We start from the raw sequence: 19,629 nt of genomic DNA, 5'->3' as shown, positions 1-19,629 counted from the left end.
ATAAAACCAGAAACATATCAAATGTGCTTTATGATTTATGTTATTCTCTCTCGCTTGGCTTGATTTCTGGGAGATTGTATATAATATGCAGCCATCCGCGATGGCTTTCAACATGCGGGAGACTCCCGGAGCTTCTTAGGAAAGCTGGGATGACTAAATTTCACTCACATTTATGCATTTGGCAGATGCTTTTATCCAAAGTGACTTACGTGCCATTAAAAATATACATGTTTTAGTAAGTTCATTCATTCCCTGGGAAGTTTATCTGACTTGAAAGCATGACAGGATCCTCAAAGAAAGATATTCTGCATCTAAAACTGGTGTATAGTAAGTGTTTTAGTGTGTCTTTAATGTGTTTACGTCTCTGGCTCACCTCTTCCACTCCAGTCACTGAGTACGCGTGACCTTTGACCAGCTTCTTAAAGGTCACCGCCTCCATGTCAAACTTACTGGTGATCTTGAGGACAGAAAGAAGCGTAATGCAATCAGACAATGAACTAAACACCCTCACCAATGCAAACATGAGCAAAATAATCATACTTATCAGTGGTGTGATCATGAACTAAAACTACAACTACTGAAATCATTTTCAGGAATTTATATAAAGCTGAAATAAAATATAAATATTAGATTAAAAACGTAGAAAACTCAAATGTGCTTGTTCCTCTAAACGTGCCAAAGCTTTAACAAAAAAATGAATTGTTTTTGTTTTTAGTAATTATGTGCATTTTTCTGGTAATCAAATTAAAATTAAACAAGCCCTTTAATTTTTTGGCAAACAAGTGCTACATAAATTATAACATGGAAGAAAATTAGTTTGAATAAACATTTTATTATTAGAAGTAATAATAGTATTACATTAAGATGCACATTATATATTTTAAGGGGTTGAAGTGTAGACCTTCTTCTGTGATGTGAGGATAGTTTCTCTCAAATAAAATGTTGTCAAAGTGAGAATATTACACGGCAAAAAAAATTTAAATATGATTCCTGCATGTTCTGCGTGTCTCTGTGTGAATGCCTAAAAAAGTATCGAACTCGATACCCAGTCCTATTTAACAAACGATATAAATGCAGCCAAAAACAAAAGAAAAACAACACAGAATCTGAACCTAAACACATTCAAGTGTCTGTGACTACACAACGCTCATGAATATATAATGAGGCTGCTTCTGATTGGCGGCCTGTTGCTGATTAAATTCTCCCGCCCATTATCCAAGTGTGAGAGAGAGTCAGCGCTCACGTCTATAGAGCAGCCCAGCAGCGAGCCTCTCTCCACGGCACGGCCGATGATGCTGAAGAGGTCAGCGGGCGCTTTATTCAACTCGTACATCTCTGTGACGCCGCCTGTGAAGTCCTCAAAGCCCTCGGACGTGCTGCCGCCCGACAGAGCCTCGTAACAGCCGTTCAGCCTGGAAAACAGAGCGAGTGCACTTCAGCTGTGGCTGATCCATATGCAGAAATCATAATAATCATTTATTGTCATTGCAATGATACAACGAGATTACATTAGAGCAGCAATCGACAGTGCAAGAGATCAACAATAGCATGTTGTGTGAACAGGGCACAGCGACACATAACAAACTGAGAAAATGGTATATGAGGCGAAGAATCACCAGTAACCAGGAAAAATTTGTATACCTTTGTGTGCCAGTTACTGCAATTGTTGGATAATATGCATAATAGACGGATTAAGTGAGATCAACAATAGAACAAAAAAAAGGGATTATCAAGAGGTAATCTCCCCTTATCTGTGGAAACATCACATTCTGTCTATGAGTTTAAATCTACGGGAAATTGAAATCTACTTTGGCTTTTTAAACTTTGTATGTTAAATTTGCTCGTTTTCTGATTGCTGATGTTTCTGATTGTTTCCTTTCATTGTTTTATCTTATTTGTACAGCAACTACTGTTGTGTTTATCCGTGCTGAATACAGGGTTCCCACACCTCGGTTAACTTCAAATTCAAGGACTTTCCCGGTCCAATACCCTCAAATACAAGGACTTAATGTGGGGACACATTTCAAGTGAGCGCAAGGTGACATCGTGTTAGCTTGTGAGATACAGTGTTACAGTTTTGCGCGCTGTGAACGTCATGACAACGTACAACACAAAGTACCTCACGTGGGAAACACTTCACGCAACACGGAAATTATTTAGAAAATAAGTAATTTAGTGATATATTTGTACACCATTATTTCCTCTGTGTGTGACTTTGGCTTGACTTTCAGTGTGTAACATGTCTCACCCAAAAATAATCTATAGGGTGTGACCAATGACCATTTGTGGAAAAGGATGTATGTATTATGTGAGAAGCTGAGCAATGTTCATGAGTGATCTCCTGTGAGAGATGCTCGGCTTTGTTTGTTAATAAAGTCTAATATTTCTGGCATCAAAGAATCTCTGAGAAGTGATTTCACCAAAGAAAGAAACCACAACAGTAACTAGCGTAAATCAAGCAAGCTAGTGCGTATATGCCATGAAGTGTTGACGAAATAACAGGCGGACCGGAGGGAATAATATGGACATTTTTTTTCAGAAAACTTCTTGCACAAAATAAATTCAAGCACTTTCAAGGAAACCTCTATCTATGTATGATATTATTTTCAGAAACTTTCCAGGGCCTTGAAATCTTTTTTTCATAGTCACAAACTTTCAAGGATTTCAAGGACCCGTAGGAACCCTGTTAATAAATACATGAATGAATGAATGTTTACTTGGCGTAGGCCTTCTCCAGCAGCGCGCTCCAGAACTCTCCACCCTCCGCTGAGTGAACGAACAACAGCTTCCCATCCTTCACCGGCAGACGGTCATCAATCACCACGTCCAGCCACTCGCCGAACTGCCAGAACTACAGACAGAGAGACAGAGAGAAACACACCTTTATTACAAATAACCTAAACTAATACATTCAGTTCCTACCTAGAAGAGTACAAAAAAATACACATTCAATATATCAAATATCCAAATAAATACCCATAAAAAAATCATTACAAAACATGTGCAAACTGTAAACTCTCATTAATTATTTCACAGAGAGCCCCCTTATAACACCAAATCAATTAAAAAGACATAAGATCCCCCATAGCCTTGTAATACCGAAAGTCAATATAAATTCTGGATTTTACTAGATTAAGAAACACAATTTGCAAATTAACACTTGAATTGCGTTCAATTCTTATTTTTCTAGTGTCATATATCGCCTTCTTCGCTTGAGAGAGAGAGAGAGAGAGAGAGAGAGAGACAGACAGAGAGAGAGAGAGAGAGAGATATTATACTATATATTTTCTTTATATAAAGGGTAATGTACATCATATGGAAGCTTGTTTTTAAAAAATAAAGAAGGTATTTGCGATTTTTTATTTCATAAATCTGACTTTTTTTCTTAGTATTCTAAGTTTACATCTCGCAATTTCATTTTTTTTCAACTCTGCAATTTTCACAATTCTCAAAGGACTAAAAAGGAAGGACCGTGATGGAAATAACATTTAGCTGGTTGCTATCAGAAAATAAACTCTGACAAGGTGATCAGTGTCTTCACAGGGTTCAACATTCAGCTGGATGTGCATTATCACACCGGTAACACTTCACAAGGTTCACTAGTTAACACTATAGTTTATGTATTAACTAACATTAACTAACAATGAGCAATACATTTGTTACAGTATTTATTAATCTTTATTAATGTTAGTTAATAAACATCCAACTGTTCATTGTTTGTTCATGATAGTTCACAGTGCATTAATGTTAACAAATACAACCTTTGATTTTAACAATGTATTAGTAAATGTTTAAATTAATATTAATATTATAAGTAGAAATGATAACTAATGAACCTTATTGTAAAGTGTTAACATTTTACTTATCGCACAAGTACATAAATAGATGCAAAAAATATATCTGAGTTGAAATATTTTTAATTATGTATTATAAATATTATGTATATATATAAACAAGACGAGATTATGTTCAAACAACACAGACATTAATGGGCTAATAATGCACAGCCGGATCACTTATTACACAGCTTTTCACCACATAAATAATGACAGGGACATTAAATATTAAACCGTTTTAAAGTCTTACTTGTTTAATATCTTATCATCCGTTACATTGCACAAAACAATCATTCTTTCTAACAAACTATACTATTAATAAACTCCTCTGGTTTCACTTTACTGTAAATACAGTCAATGCATGAAACCAACCTTGTAAATACAACAAGTCATGACTGACCAATCAGAATCCAGCATTTCAGAGAGCCCTGATGGCACTGATGGTCCCCTGATGAACCTTTAATATTCATGGAACCTTTTCATTCCACAAAAGGTTCTTTAGAATTCTTTAGAGTTCTTTTAAGAAATAACTGTTCATTTAAAGGTTCTTTGGGAGCCAAAAATGATTCTTCCACGACTGTCCAGCAGGTGGCGTACACACACACACACACACACACACACACACGAACACGCACACACACACACACACGAACACGCACGCACGCACGCACACACACGCACGCACGCGCACACACACACACACACACACACAGCCATCTCTCTGCTCCTGTAATCACTTAATAATCACATTAGTAGATTATGATAACTTACACTTATCAACTCCCCATTAGCATAGAGATATCATTCTACAATACCTGATCATTTAACAGCATTCTGTCGCGTTAAAGATACTTTGTAATGATGTTTTTAGGGATAGCATCCGCAGATCATTGAAAAAGGTGATAAAAAACAGAGATAAAGCATCGACTGCACAGATAATGCACATGCTTTGCTGTTTGTTTCGTTGCATTAGAGCTAAGAAAAGTCAAAGACAGAAATATGAAACGTTCTGAACATATTGGCTTGCATGCACATCATAGTGTAATTACAAATACAACATTTCATGTTTATTTTAAATCTGATTTAAAAATATATATATATTTAAAAGGTACACTATGCAACTATTTTGTCCACAACTTACAAAATGTACATAATGGGGGAATTCATCTTCCAACTCGTGTTTTGCCTTCTCCTGAATCACTTTATCAGTTTATATTTATATATTTATATTTATATAGTTGGACTATTTTAATCTGAGCAGGACGACAGGAGCCCAGGACCAGCGAGAGACACGTGCAGTTGTGTGTATTATCCACCGGAGCAACAGAACTTACACAGTGGACCTTTCATTTTAATGCAATCAATGTGTTACTTGCCATTGCTTTGTGAAATTGACTCTATAATTCTGAGTGAAAACGGTTCCTGCTCGAGGTTTTCAGTGTGACGACAGCATTTCAGTGAACATTCATTATTCATCAATCTGTGCTCCACAATATACTGCTGATATTTACATCCATCCACATTACCCAGCAGAACACACACTCAAACCTACACACATGCAGAAACACACACTCAAACCTACACACATGCAGAAACTCACACACAGACACACACACATGCAGAAACACACACTCAAAACTACACACATGCAGAAACTCACACTCAAACCTACACACATGCAGAGACACACACACACAGACACACACACATGCAGAAACACACACTCAAAACTACACACATGCAGAAACTCACACTCAAACCTACACACATGCAGAGACACACACACACACACATGCAGAAACACACACTCAAAACTACACACATGCAGAAACACACACTCAAAACTACACACATGCAGAAACACACACACATTTACAAAAACATCTATACACACACACACACAAAACATCTACACACACACACACACACACACATCTACAAAAACATCTACACACACACACACACACACACACAAAACATCTACACACACATACACACACACACACATCTACAAAAACATCTACACACACACATATCTACAAAAACATCTACACACACACACACACACAAAACATCTACACACATATACACACACACATCTACACACACACACACACACACTGTTAAAAGCGCACTGTAGCATTTTTTCATGTCAGTGAAATCCTCTCCCACTGTCCCTCGTGAATTACTCTCATAATCAGCCTCAACACACACTGTGCACTTCTGCTTCTGATCTAATCTAAACGATTCCCAGATGAGACAAACAATGTGTGTGTGTGTGTGTGTGTGTGTATCACAGCAGTGAATACATTTGATCCTAAAACAGCCCTGTGTTTTTGTTCTCACGCTCATTCATGCATGATGCACGTGTGTGTGTGTGTGTGTGTGTGTGTGTGTGTGTGTGTGTGTGCGTGCGTGCGTGCGTGCGTGCGCGTGTGTGTGTGTGTACAGTATTTGATGACATATTTAGCAGTTCAGGATTAAATTAAACGTGTGCTTCCTACTGAGAGTTACGTCTGACTGCACTGCCTCTTTGTATTGTTCTGCACAGGGTTTGTACATCCCGGATAAAAACTGTTTTTTCACACACACACGCACCACAGTAGCAACATTAGTGTAGACCCTGAGATGCATGAATATGGTACTTCTCAATTTTAAATTGTGATGTCACTTGCTGCATTGCATTACGCTGTCTGTACAAATTGTGAAAGGATTCTTGGCTTGCGGTGTCACCTCATTACCCATAATGCCACTTCACTGAGGTCATCTGAAGAGTGTATAAGCTGCCCTCCCCCACACCTCACACACATCCGCACAATAACTCCCTTTGAGACACGGAAATGTGATCACACCTATTGCCATTGTGAGCGCACTAGCAGTGGAGCACAAGAGGAACAGATTACCCATGCTGCCTGAACACACACACACACACTGTTTCTGAGCAGCACTTCACTGTTTCATAATACTCACACACACACCACTGCCCACAGTCTGTTTACAGAGCAAAGTTCATGAATGCTTTATCTACATTTGTCACAGTGGTCTTCACGTGGCGGTCAAAAATGATTTTTATTTGTTATTAATTTCAATGAAAGGAATGTACTATATTTTAGTTTGATAATGTTTTTTATTTAATATTTTGTATTTTTAGGAGATTTTATGGTACTACATTATATTTACGCAGTAGTTATAATCCATTTATTCACGTTTTGAGCATAGACGTGAAAATTTTATTTCCATCTTAAACTGTCATGAATCTTGAATGCTTTAGAGCAACAGACTGAAGTTTAATCTCTTTTTAAAGACGACACTCGTCAAATTATTGCTGAAGTGAAAAAAGTTTAAAAAAGAATTAACTTTAAAAAAATTACAGAATTTTACGGTTATTGTTATGAAGAAAATGCACAAAAATAAAAATAAATCATTTTTATATGAAATCTATATTTTCAAAAACACGTTTTACTCTAAAAATGCAAGAAAATCAAAGACATAAATCTAAAGAAAGTTGTGATATCTAAAAAAAATAGCTTTCAGTAAGATTTTGTTTGGCTACAGTAACAAAAGTTTTCACAAGATAAAATTCATCTTCAATTAACTGATCATTCAATTCATCTTCATTTTTGACCGCGAAGAGACTATTTTCTATTAGAGACTATGGGACTATTTTTTACAGGACCATTTAACCTTTTCAAATCATATCCATGATTTTCTTGTGTGTTCACACATAGCAAGTGCCTTTACCAAGTTTCGTACCATACCGGTAAAAAATAAACCGTAAAATGTTAGAGCATCAGAGGATCTATTTCCAGTATGAAGAACCTTGTGCGCACTGGAAAGATTCCATGGAGGATGAAAGTTCTAAATGGAACCACAGATGCCAGTAAAGAATCTTGATTGTTTCAGGAGGTGCTGTACCTGGAAGTGGAAGATTCCGGCGTAACTTCCGTCAAAGTCCTGTCCGTGCGGCACCACGCGGTGCAGGAGGTTATCGTTCAGAGTCAGAGACGCGATGGCCGCCAGCAACCAACAGTCACCTGAGGAGAGACCCCACACATGGACAGATGAGCTTCGGTGCAGACGGGAGACGAGATTTAACACTTTAAACAAGGTCCAATTGGATAACGTGATGAAAACTCAAGCTTTTAATGTTGTTTATGTCCATGTGAAGTTTTTTAACTATGCTTTAAGACAAACCATGTGCAAATTCATCAGTTAACACCATTGCTGAGTATTTCCTGCTTAAACTGTCTGAATGTGAGTGTCTATGGTGTTTTGGCCCATGATGAGAGATTTCAGTGCAGGTAATTGTGTGTTAAACAGCTGAATAAATATGTGTAGAGAATGGTGTCTAACTCATCATAAATCCACTAGAAATGGTCTTTGGTGTAATAAAACACCTGTCTAAAGCTCTGTTTACTCCGGGTATTAAGATGCGTTTTGGTCGATCGGATCACAAGTAGACGAGAGACACATTCCCGTTTACTGGTGTTTTAATCCGTCTCTTCTGTCCACTTTCAACACTTCTGTCCTGATTTCTTCAAGGGAAGGGTCTTTGGGCATTAAAAATATGTTTGTGTTTTTTCAGATCTTTCGATCTAATGCACAAAATAATCTTGTTTACACATGAACAACAGAGAAACACACGGAGAGCATCAGCTTTAGTTCCTGCTCTGACAGACACAAGATCAGCCGAACGCTGTGAGTGTGTGTTAGAAATCAGGAACGGTGAGAGAACATTGAGCTTGATACGTTTCTCATCTTCAAACCACACTTGTGTCTCCAGCCGACAGAGTTTAAACCCCGTCTGTATAACCTCTTCTCATAATGTTACGCATTAGTTCAGTGGACGGAGAGAAGACGGTCTCTTGAGGCTGTTTGAACACACTCGATCACATGAGCGTTTACACTACGCAAGCAATCCGGCCGAATGTGTTTTCATCTTCCTCTGGAAGTGGAGAGTGGACGAGCTCAAAGTGTTTACAGCGGTGTTTACTGTCGTCCACTCGTGATCCGATCACCACAGCACATCTGAACACCAGAGACAAAATGTTCCTCAGTATTTATTTCTTTGTACATCTTCTGCCCCAGGCGACAGGCCTACTGTTGGACGATGACCTGATATATTACGAGCCAGAGAATATGTAATAACTTCCATCCGGTTAAAGGAAATCTGATACAAAAGAGGGAGAGTTGTTTACTTAAGCTTTTACAAGCACAAGACTAACAGAAGTCACTGTGCTGCACAAACATCCTGACCAATCACAGCTCTTCCTCCCGCTTGTGCATGTTTAAACACGGTATCCATTTATGATTTATCCATAATGCATTATCTGCGCGACGGCAGATCTTTATTTAACGACCGCAGAGCTTTAATTATGAACGGGGCTCTGAGTGCAGAGTAAACATTGCAGTGCTTTACTACAGCATGTGCCTTCCTCTGTGAAACACAACATTCAACACCGACGATAACCAGAAATGTTTCTTTAGCAGCAAATCATCATATTATACTGATTTCTGAAGGATCATGTGACACTGAAGACTGGAGTAATGACGCTGAAAATACAGCTTTGATCACAGGAATAAATTACAGTTTACTAGATATTCACATAGACACATTTTGATCAGCCATTCGTCTAGTTAGTAAATGTTTGGTGGTTGTAGTTGTGTGTGTGGTAACGTCAGGGTTGTGTGTGGTAACGTCAGGGTTGTGTGTGGTAACGTCAGGGTTGTGTGTGTGGTAACGTCAGGGTTGTGTGTGTGGTAACGTCAGGGTTGTGTGTGTGGTAACGTCAGGGTTGTGTGTGGTAAGGGTTGTGTGTGGCAACGTCAGGGTTGTGTGTGGTAACGTCAGGGTTGTGTGTGTGGTAACGTTAGGGTTGTGTGTGGTAACGTCAGGGTTGTGTGTGTGGTAACATCAGGGTTGTGTGTGGTAACGTCAGGGTTGTGTGTGTGGTAACGTCAGGGTTGTGTGTGGTAAGGGTTGTGTGTGGTAACGTCAGGGTTGTGTGTGGTAACGTCAGGGTTGTGTGTGTGGTAACGTTAGGGTTGTGTGTGGTAACGTCAGGGTTGTGTGTGTGGTAACGTCAGGGTTGTGTGTGTGGTAACGTTAGGGTTGTGTGTGGTAACGTCAGGGTTGTGTGTGTGGTAACATCAGGGTTGTGTGTGGTAACGTCAGGGTTGTGTGTGTGGTAACGTTAGGGTTGTGTGTGGTAACGTCAGGGTTGTGTGTGTGGTAACGTCAGGGTTGTGTGTGGTAACGTCAGGGTTGTGTGTGGTAACGTCAGGGTTGTGTGTGGTAACGTCAGGGTTGTGTGTGTGGTAACGTTAGGGTTGTGTGTGGTAACGTCAGGGTTGTGTGTGTGGTAACGTTAGGGTTGTGTGTGGTAACGTCAGGGTTGTGTGTGGTAACGTCAGGGTTGTGTGTGGTAACGTCAGGGTTGTGTGTGGTAACGTCAGGGTGTGTGTGGTAACGTCAGGGTTGTGTGTGCGGTAACGTCAGGGTTGTGTGTGCGGTAACGTCAGGGTTGTGTGTGTGGTAACGTCAGGGTTGTGTGTGCGGTAACGTCAGGGTTGTGTGTGTGGTAACGTCAGGGTTGTGTGTGTAGTAACGGCAGGGTTGTGTGTGTGGTAACGTCAGGGTTGTGTGTGGTAACATCAGGGTTGTGTGTGTGGTAACATCAGGGTTGTGTGTGTGGTAACATCAGGGTTGTGTGTGTGGTAACATCAGGGTTGTGTGTGTGGTAACGTCAGTGTTGTGTGTGTGGTAACGTCAGTGTTGTGTGTGTGGTAACATCAGGGTTGTGTGTGTGGTAACATCAGGGTTGTGTGTGTGGTAACATCAGGGTTGTGTGTGTGGTAACATCAGGGTTGTGTGTGTGGTAACGTTAGGGTTGTGTGTGGTAACGTGCTCGACAGACTCACCCAGAGCTCCCTGACAGATGTCGGTACGAGTCGCTCCATCCACGATGAACTGGGGACGCATGCAAATCTCCTGAAGCACAAACACACGTGAATTACATTTGCATTTCTATATGGAAATGAGGCACAGCAGCATTCAGCCTTTCTCACACACACACACACACACACATTTCTCTCACATTTCTCAATCACACTCTCACACACACATTTCTCTCTCACACACACACACACACACTCTCATTTCTCTCTCTCTCTGACACACACACACACACACACACACATTTCTCTCTCTATCTCTCTCTCACACACACACACACTTCTCACACACATTTCTCTCACATTTATCAATCACACTCTCACACACACACATTTCTCTCTCTCTCTCTCTCTCTCTCTCTCACACACACACACTTCTCACACACATTTCTCTCACATTTATCAATCACACTCTCACACACACACATTTCTCTCTCTCTCACACACACACACACACACACACACACACACATTTCTCTCTCTCACACACACACACACACACACACACACATTTCTCTCTCTCTCTCTCTCTCTCACACACACGCACACACTTCTCTCTCTCTCTCACACACACACACACACACACTTCTCTCTCTCTCACACACACGCACACTTCTCTCTCTCACACACACACACACACACACACACACACACACACACACACTTCTCTCTCTCACACACACACACATTTCTCTCACACACATTTCTCTCTCTCTCACTCACACACACACACACCACTCACTCACTCACAGCCTGTTTGTAAGCTGTGGGTGACGAGCACATGCAGAAACGTGTGAAAACACAGGGTGTGTCGCGAGTTGACATTTTTTCCTGACAAATCGCTTCATCTCTCGAACCGCACAAGTTAAATAAAGCCATACATTAACACACAGAACAGAAGCCATGAGAGAGAGAGAGAGAGAGAGAGAGAGAGAGAGAGAGAGAGCTTATTTTTACAATAGCTTTTAGTGATTTGATTGTTTGATCTGCTGATTTTATGTTTGATCTGTATGTCTGTCTTTTTGCTTAGCTTTGTATTTTACTGATTTACTGATCCTTGAGAACCAACCTATAAATAAAAGGTATTATTATTATAAAGGAAGTAGTGTGCTAAACATATACAAGACCAACCCATTTGACCCCTAAAGTCCCTTTCTTGATTTTCTTGTTTCTGCCGTCACAAACTACCGTGTTGCCAATCAGATCAACGTGTGATCGTCAACCAATGGATCTCTGAGCTGTGTGGAGGTGGGGCTCATTTGCATATTCATAGAACCAAATAATTGAGGCAAGGGTGTCGAGTTACATTCAAGCTATTTTAAGGCATGACAACATTTTTTTCACGTTTAAATAATATATTTAAAAATATTGACTTATAATGCAGTTAGAAGAGACCGAGAGGAACAGGAAGTAGTGATGGCGTATAAAGGAAGTAGTGTGCTAAACAAATACAAAACAAACCCATTTGACCCGTAAGACCCTATGGGTCGGCTCACCGTCGGCCTCTTCCAGCGTAATCCCTGCGTCTTGGAGGATCGCGGGCCCAACTCGTTGAAGCCCACAGAAGAGCTGCTGGCTGGGAACAACGGGTCTTCAAACACGGTCCTGGAGCGCTGGCATTGGGCCCTCAGCGAGTCGTAATCCTGTCCCAGGAACTTCACGGCATTGTGGTTCTGGCCCAAACCTGCATCCCGGTCCCACTGACTCCGCAGCTTCGCAGCCATTCCCGTGGCGTAAATGGGCTCCATGTTTTGAACCCGCTTTACTTTGGCACTAGAGCGCTAACAGATGACTTACCCCCGAGAGCCAATGAGAACAGAGGAAGGGGAAGAGACGAGCCAATCACAACCCAGGAAACGAAGAGTAGAACGAATGTCTTAACTTTGAATGAATGATGTTGGATGACATTTAATCAGAGCGCACAGTGGTTCTGGTCCAAGTCCTGGAAAAGAGAAGAATTTGGGCTGAATAAAATGAGCATATTTGCATATTTCTTTCTGACAAAAACAGGAATATTATATTACCACTAATGCAACAAAATAAAGAGAAAAGGTTTTGCTTTAACTATATATACTTGATGTGTTATGCATAGTGTTCTTGTGGACTCACGGGAAATGTAGTTTCTTATGTTTCATGACTATTCTTAATCAACAGGACAGAAAATACACACAAACATTCCCAATTATATCATGATCAATATCCATTTATGTTCCCAACCTGAAAAGAAGGAAATTAACCCCTAAATTAGGGGTCGGGTCAATCTGACCCATTCGGATGATTTTTGAGGTTTAACTCATGACGCTTTTCTTGATTTGTTTTAAAAACTTTTTCTCATTTAGGGTCATTCACCTGCCAGCAAACTGTTGACACTGATGTGTAATGGAGTGTGTGCATACAATTTTTTTTTTTAAGACTACATTTTCGATATTGATAAATATCAACAATATTTTTTTATGTACTTTGTTATGCCAGTTTCTCAACTATACCCTCAGAGAGCTTCACTTTTTCCACATTTTGTTGTTTGCAGCCTCATTCCAGAATGGATTTAATTCATTATTTTCCTCAATATTCCACAAACAATAATGACAATGTGAAAGAAGTTTGTTTGAAATCTATTAAAAATGTATGTTATTGATAACAAAACAAAAATCACATGTACTGTATAAACGAACACCCTTCCATTCCCTGCTGTTTTTTGTTTGTTTGTTTGTTTGTTTGTTTATTAAAAGAGTGAAAATTGGATCCAACTCACCAAATTATTTGAATCCAGGTCAATTTACCCCCCGCCGTAACGACTGTACCCACATTTTGAACGCAGGAAGGTTTCCCACAGGAACATGGTGCTTAAATGTGATGATTCTGACAAGCCTCTGAATGCAGAATAAACTAGCATTCATTTCAAACAAAGCCTGAGATCTGCTGTCACAACCTCCATAAGCCCGGCCTCAGCCTGTGTTCAGCTTTAACCTTCAGAACAGTGACTCACTGGACTAGTGTAAACATACTCGACAGTTGTGAATAGAAATCCTACAGCAAACTGCAAACATTCATATACTGTCCTATATATGCTCCGCACAATGAACAAAACATGATGAATCATGTTCTCCACAATGATTTGAGATGTTTCAAAGATCATCTCGAGCTTCAACAGAAGCAAAAACATCTGAAAGTCTGTATACAAAAGTTAAGGCAAGTATGCATGCAATACAGTAAACCAACTCCCTCCTATGAGTCAACCCTGTCTTCATTTAGCCTCCTCCTGCTCTCCTCAAACGGTTATCCTTGTTTGGTAAACCATGAACTAATTTTAGTCTAGTCTTTGTCCCACAGGAGTGTGTGTGTGAAGTTTTAGCACAAAATACCCCACAGATATTTTTATATAGCATGTTAAAGTTGTCACTTTTTGAAGGTGAGCAAAAACGCACCGTTTTTTTGTCTGTCCCTTTAAATGCAAATGAGCTGCTGCTCCCGGCACAGGGGGCGGAGCTTCAACAGCGTGTGTCCTGAAAATTTAAAAAACTTTTAGCCTTTTATGTTCAAACCGGAGTCAATGATGGAGAGACTCAAGAAGAAGTGACAACATGTAGACAACATTTCTGGTTAGTTGATGAATTTAGGCAGCTGATGATGTGTAGTTATCTTAGTCATTGATTAGCTATATTCTGTCATGATAATCTATAAATCGTGTTCAGGGGGCGGGGTTTATGTAAATGTTAGGGTTGGTGATGTCACTAACCTGGGAGGAATACATTTACATTTATTCATTTAGCAGACACTTTTATCCAAAGCGACTTACAAATGAAAACAAGAATAGAGGAGAAAGTGTTAGTATTACTTAATCAAATGCTGCCGAAAAAGATTTCAGCAATTTCTTAATAGTGGCATAATCCGTGGCATAGGCTAATGTTAGGGGTCATGTCGAATTCACATGGCATAAATTACCATTATAGCAGTGCCATAGATAGCATGCAATGTTAAAAAAGAAGACCAAAGCCATGGAAGAAAACGATAAAGACAGAAGTAATGGGATGTAATGAATGAACAGTTTATCTAGTAGTTGGACAAGAGTAACGTTCATTATTCTGACAGCTATAGCCAGAGTTAACGTCAGATATCTTAACCCTAAAATAGCAACATTTTATGTAAAATTCACAGTAAAAAAGGTAAAAAAAATATTGTGATTATATAACATGAAAAATGTGTCATAGTTTAGAAAGATTGCTGCTATTTACTGGAAAACAAACACTTTTTAAATTAATTTAGAAAATTAAACAGTATGCTAAAGAGGTGCTCAATAAATACGTGTTAGCATGAATGCAAGTAGATGTAAATGCTAATTACTCTTGCTATCTGAGTTCAAGCTATGACTATTTTTGTATAGTTCACCATCATCAGCTTTTATATTTATTTTATAATATAATGTAACAACACCCAATGGTCTCTCTCATTCCCCGGTATATGCAGTTTCTGTGTATGTGTATAAACACAAGGATCGGTGGCTGATGCAAGCGGTAAAATCTTGCCTACGGCAGCAAACTAGTCATGATCATGAACATGAAGGCAGTCCTCATTAAACTTAATGAATGTACTCAATAAACCCATTCAAACTAATGAGAGAAAGTAGAGCAGAGGAAGGGTGTGGTGCGTGAGATCCAGGGAGAGAAGACACGCTGCCAAGAGTGTGTGTGTGTGTGTGTGTGTGTTTGCCAGGAGGACAGATGCAGCATTCAGCGCTCGAACAGTGACTTCGCATAAACACACTTGAGATAAAAACCCTTTTCAATTTTGCCTTCAGCGATGCTTTTCGTTTCTTCCTTTATTTTGTGAAGACCAGTTCTTGCTATTTGTCTCATGTCAGACACTCACGTCAAATCTCCAGCCATTAAAACCACCCTCATAAAATATGTTCATGTTATCATCGAGGTCTGGCCTGATGAGCAGAAGCCCACAAACATGTCAAATATTTTTCTCTTGTGTAAGCGGAAACCTCTTTTTTGTAGCTCTCTGAAAAAAAGGACAAAGATGACAAAAGAAAAACAAGTAAAGACACATCATGAAACCTCTTTTTTTTTTTTTTTACAGATGCTTTCGACCAATCAGAGAGAGGCTGAAGACGAGCACAGACTGAGAGAAAACTTACTGGGAAAAAAACGTTCATTCATTAAGACCTAAAACCATTACCAAGACCGCTAGCTATATTATATAATGTGTGTGTCTAATACACACATTGATGAGCCAAAAAATTATGACCACTCACTCACAGGTGAGAAATCAAGTGAAAAATGTTAATCATCTCCTAATAGTCACATGTCCAGTTCTCAGGAGATTAGATGATTAGTGAAACATCAGTCGTTCTCGTAATCAACGTGTCATTACCGGAGAAATGCACAGGAACACAGATCTGAGGGACAAACCACAGACCAGAAACAGGTGTTGGGCATCAAGCCTCAGCAAAGGAAGAGGGCAATAAAAGCTATCCCAGCTAGTCCGAGCCAACAGGAGATTTACTGGCACACGCAAGCAAAATATTGATAATGGTTATGCGTCACAACACACACTGCATCACACGCTGGTGTGTATGGGGCTTATAATCAGAGAGCCTGTAACGAATGACCACCGCAAGCGTCTACAATGGGCAAACGAGTGTCGTAACTGGAGCTGAAGAAGGGCTCCTGGTCCGATGGTCCGTTTGCTTTCACATCACAGGGATGGGCGTGTGCGCCGTTCACCCGGAAGTGATGTCGCCAGGATGCACTTTGGCATCGGTTCCCAACAGGGGGGTCGTGGCCCACAAGGGGGCCTCAGCGAGCTCTGTGGGGGGTCGTGTAATATTTTGAAATGTTTTGAGCAATGAGCATTAAATAAAAGTCCTTCACTTTTTCTGTTCAAAATTTACAAAATGTATATACCGTAATGAGCGAGTTCATCATGAATCCATTTTCCAATCCGTGTCTCACGCACTCACACACACTGTTCAGAAATGGTTTGAGAAACATGATGAAGAGTTCAAGGTGTTGCCCTGGCCTCCAAATTCCCCAAATCTCAATTTTCACCCTTCGTAGGGAGCTTGATTGACAGGCGATCTGACCAATCATCATCCGCCAAATCCGCCATTTTGTCCGACAAAGCGGTCAGGAGAGTTAGTAGATTAACGTCGGAGGACTTGAACTTGTACTGACTCCTTTCCGTGATTAAAACAACATTCCTTCTGATGTTCATTCATGTTTATTTGATGCTATAAATGAACTAGAAGGAAGAGATAATCGGTTCACGAGCAGCTTTAACTGAGGCTCTACAGCGATCTGTCACACACTTTAAAGAGCCACAAAATGGTATTTATTGTTTACATTTCTTTAAAAAAAATTACCAAATTTGAAAGTTGAGACTTTGTTTCATATCAAAAGTAACCTGGTCTGTGTCTGTCCTCTTTACTCCGCGATGTATTTTTCTCTGTGTGAGAACGTGTGTGTGTGTGAGAGAGGGGCGTGGCTTGTCGGACATAGCAACAGTAACTAAAGGAGGCGGGTCTTCTTTGCGAACGCTAAATTGAGCATCTGTGGGATTTGCTGGGCAAACAAGTTCAATCCACGGCGGCTTCACCTCGTGACCAACAGGACTTGACGGCTCTGCTGCCAGAGACCACGGGACACCGGCAGGGCTCTAGAGTCCACTCCTCGACGGGACGGTGGTGTTTTGGAGGCACATGGCGGACCAACAGCATATTAGGCACGTGGTCATAATGTTGTGGCTCATCGCTATATCATTTTTTATTAATAAAAATGTCAAAATACTGATTTTAGCAATTACGTTTGGTGCGGAAATCACAACTAAATTAAACATTGCTCCATGGGAAGTCACTGTGTTCTCTCTGTCCTCTTTCATAATCTGTGTGTCGCCTGCAGGTATGATCTTGTCATGTTGGCTTGTGCGTAGCTGTCACTCAAAAACTCACACAGACAGACAACACCCTAAACTACTGCACTAAATCACACACACACGACACTGTGATCACAGTAAAACATCTGCACTGGTCCTAATGTAAATAGTGGCCAACTTTTTAGCTTCCCTGAATCTGATATGATCACATGATCACTATACTGGCAGAACTCTACAATACTGACAACACCTCTCAGGTGACATCCTATCCAAGACATGATTCTCATACAAAGCAACACACAACACAAGAGCCCACTAGGGGTTCTGTGGAAATGTTGTTTAGAGGAAAAAATTTACTATAAATCTATAATAAAAAAAGGACATTAAAATATTAATTTATTAATTTATAAAATAACTAAAGAATAAATATAAATTAAAAATAAATAAAACCTAAAGTTGTTATAGATTTTAATAAAAAAATAGATTGTATTTAATATAATAATGTAGCTTAATAGAAACTAAACATTTTTCAAATAATATTTTAGAAATATATCTATAAATATTTATAACGAGTATAAATTGGGAATTTATACAATAATCTATATCGATTAAATTTGAGGATGGGGTCCCTCACACAAGGATGATCATAATATTACTCCGGTCTTATTTAAAGTGTAAATTCTCCAATTAAATTATTTTTAAAAAATGATAAAATAAAATAAAAAAGCACCATGGTACAACAAAAGTGCCTTTAGGAAATAAATAAAGGGTCTTCGCTTTCATCACTTCCTGTGTGCTCGAAGAAACCCACCCTGACCACAACAGCTGACCGCGTGTGTGTGTGTGTGTGTGTGTGTGTGTGTCATTTAACACGCTTTTAATAGCCAGGCCATGCATGCATTCAGCATCAAACTATTCAGCTGTTTTTATGGAGAAATGACAAGAATGTAAACAGAACGTATCAACTCTCAGGAATTAACACACACAACTACACACATTCACAACCACTAAACATTATGGTTTACCAGTTTATGACGTCAATGTATGCATGCAAACGATATTTTATGGGTGTATAATAATAATAATGGTCATAAACAGGCAAGCTTCAGAAACTGCAAAACAAGGAAATGAAATTCATTCACCTTTAGACGTTTTAAAGTCTAAAAAAATTGACTCTTGGCTGACAAACAGTTATTTTATAACACAACCTTCACGTAAAGCATATTTGATAACAACAACACGCGACTAAAACAATAAAAGTGCAACAAAAGTGTCAAAGTCTCACTTGCGTGGATGGCGAGAAAACATTGATTTATGTCACTTACCTCGTGTCTTGATTTGCAGTGCACTTCCGAGTGTGAGCAATTATTATATAATCCGGAGGTTTTGGTTATTTTGTGGTCCTTCAAACATCTGGAGTTCATGTACTTTAATGTCTTGATTTTGCACTGCAGCACAAACGCCCAGTGGATCCCCGGCGCATGCGCAATCAATGTGTGGGACTGGGAACGCGACGCGGTCGTGACGTAGCATTGCGTCGACCAATCAAAGAGTGGGTTTAAGCGTTCACCGCGACGCGACCAAACTTAAACGCTCCAGTTCAATAGAAGAAAACAAAATAATCTCATAAACTGTAAGATCACCGTCCTGACACCATGGTGGGAATTGTTTGAATATAGGCCTACATTTGCATTTCAAAATTATTTTGCGTACGTCAAAGTCTATTAAATAGCAGGAAAATTATAGTTTTATTTCTCAGTTTCTTTTTTTCTTTCTTTTTTTTCAGATGTTAGAAAGACCACCACCTTGAGGCCGAGAATGGTAAACGCATCCTAGAATAATATAAACTTATAATAAATTACAAATCATGTCAATGCTATAACGAAATCCATATACAAATATTTTCGTTATTTGAAATAAAAGCGCTAAATTAAATACATTCAAGCATTTATAAACTGGTGCC

The 19,629-nt window shown here is 39.5% G+C and overlaps 1 protein-coding gene across 1 annotated transcript in view; it reads right to left on the bottom strand.

Annotated features, from left to right (window-relative positions):
* Positions 1-19,164, bottom strand: part of capn1 (calpain 1) — a 29,901-nt gene extending 10,737 nt beyond the window's left edge. Inside the window, exons 1-7 of the mRNA XM_079605458.1 lie at positions 18,992-19,164; positions 12,287-12,732; positions 10,758-10,827; positions 7,752-7,870; positions 2,718-2,851; positions 1,244-1,412; positions 374-457 (exon numbers count right to left, since the gene is read on the bottom strand). Of these exons, the coding sequence (XP_079461584.1) occupies positions 374-457; positions 1,244-1,412; positions 2,718-2,851; positions 7,752-7,870; positions 10,758-10,827; positions 12,287-12,538 (828 nt within the window). The 5' untranslated portion in view covers positions 12,539-12,732; positions 18,992-19,164. The remainder of the gene's footprint in view (positions 1-373; positions 458-1,243; positions 1,413-2,717; positions 2,852-7,751; positions 7,871-10,757; positions 10,828-12,286; positions 12,733-18,991) is intronic.
* Between the last annotated feature and the right edge of the window lie 465 nt (positions 19,165-19,629).

Source organism: Phoxinus phoxinus, assembly GCF_949152265.1.
Source record: "Phoxinus phoxinus genome assembly, chromosome: 2".
Taxonomy (NCBI): Eukaryota; Metazoa; Chordata; class Actinopteri; order Cypriniformes; family Leuciscidae; genus Phoxinus; species Phoxinus phoxinus.
This window is presented reverse-complemented; position numbering and strand designations above follow the sequence as displayed.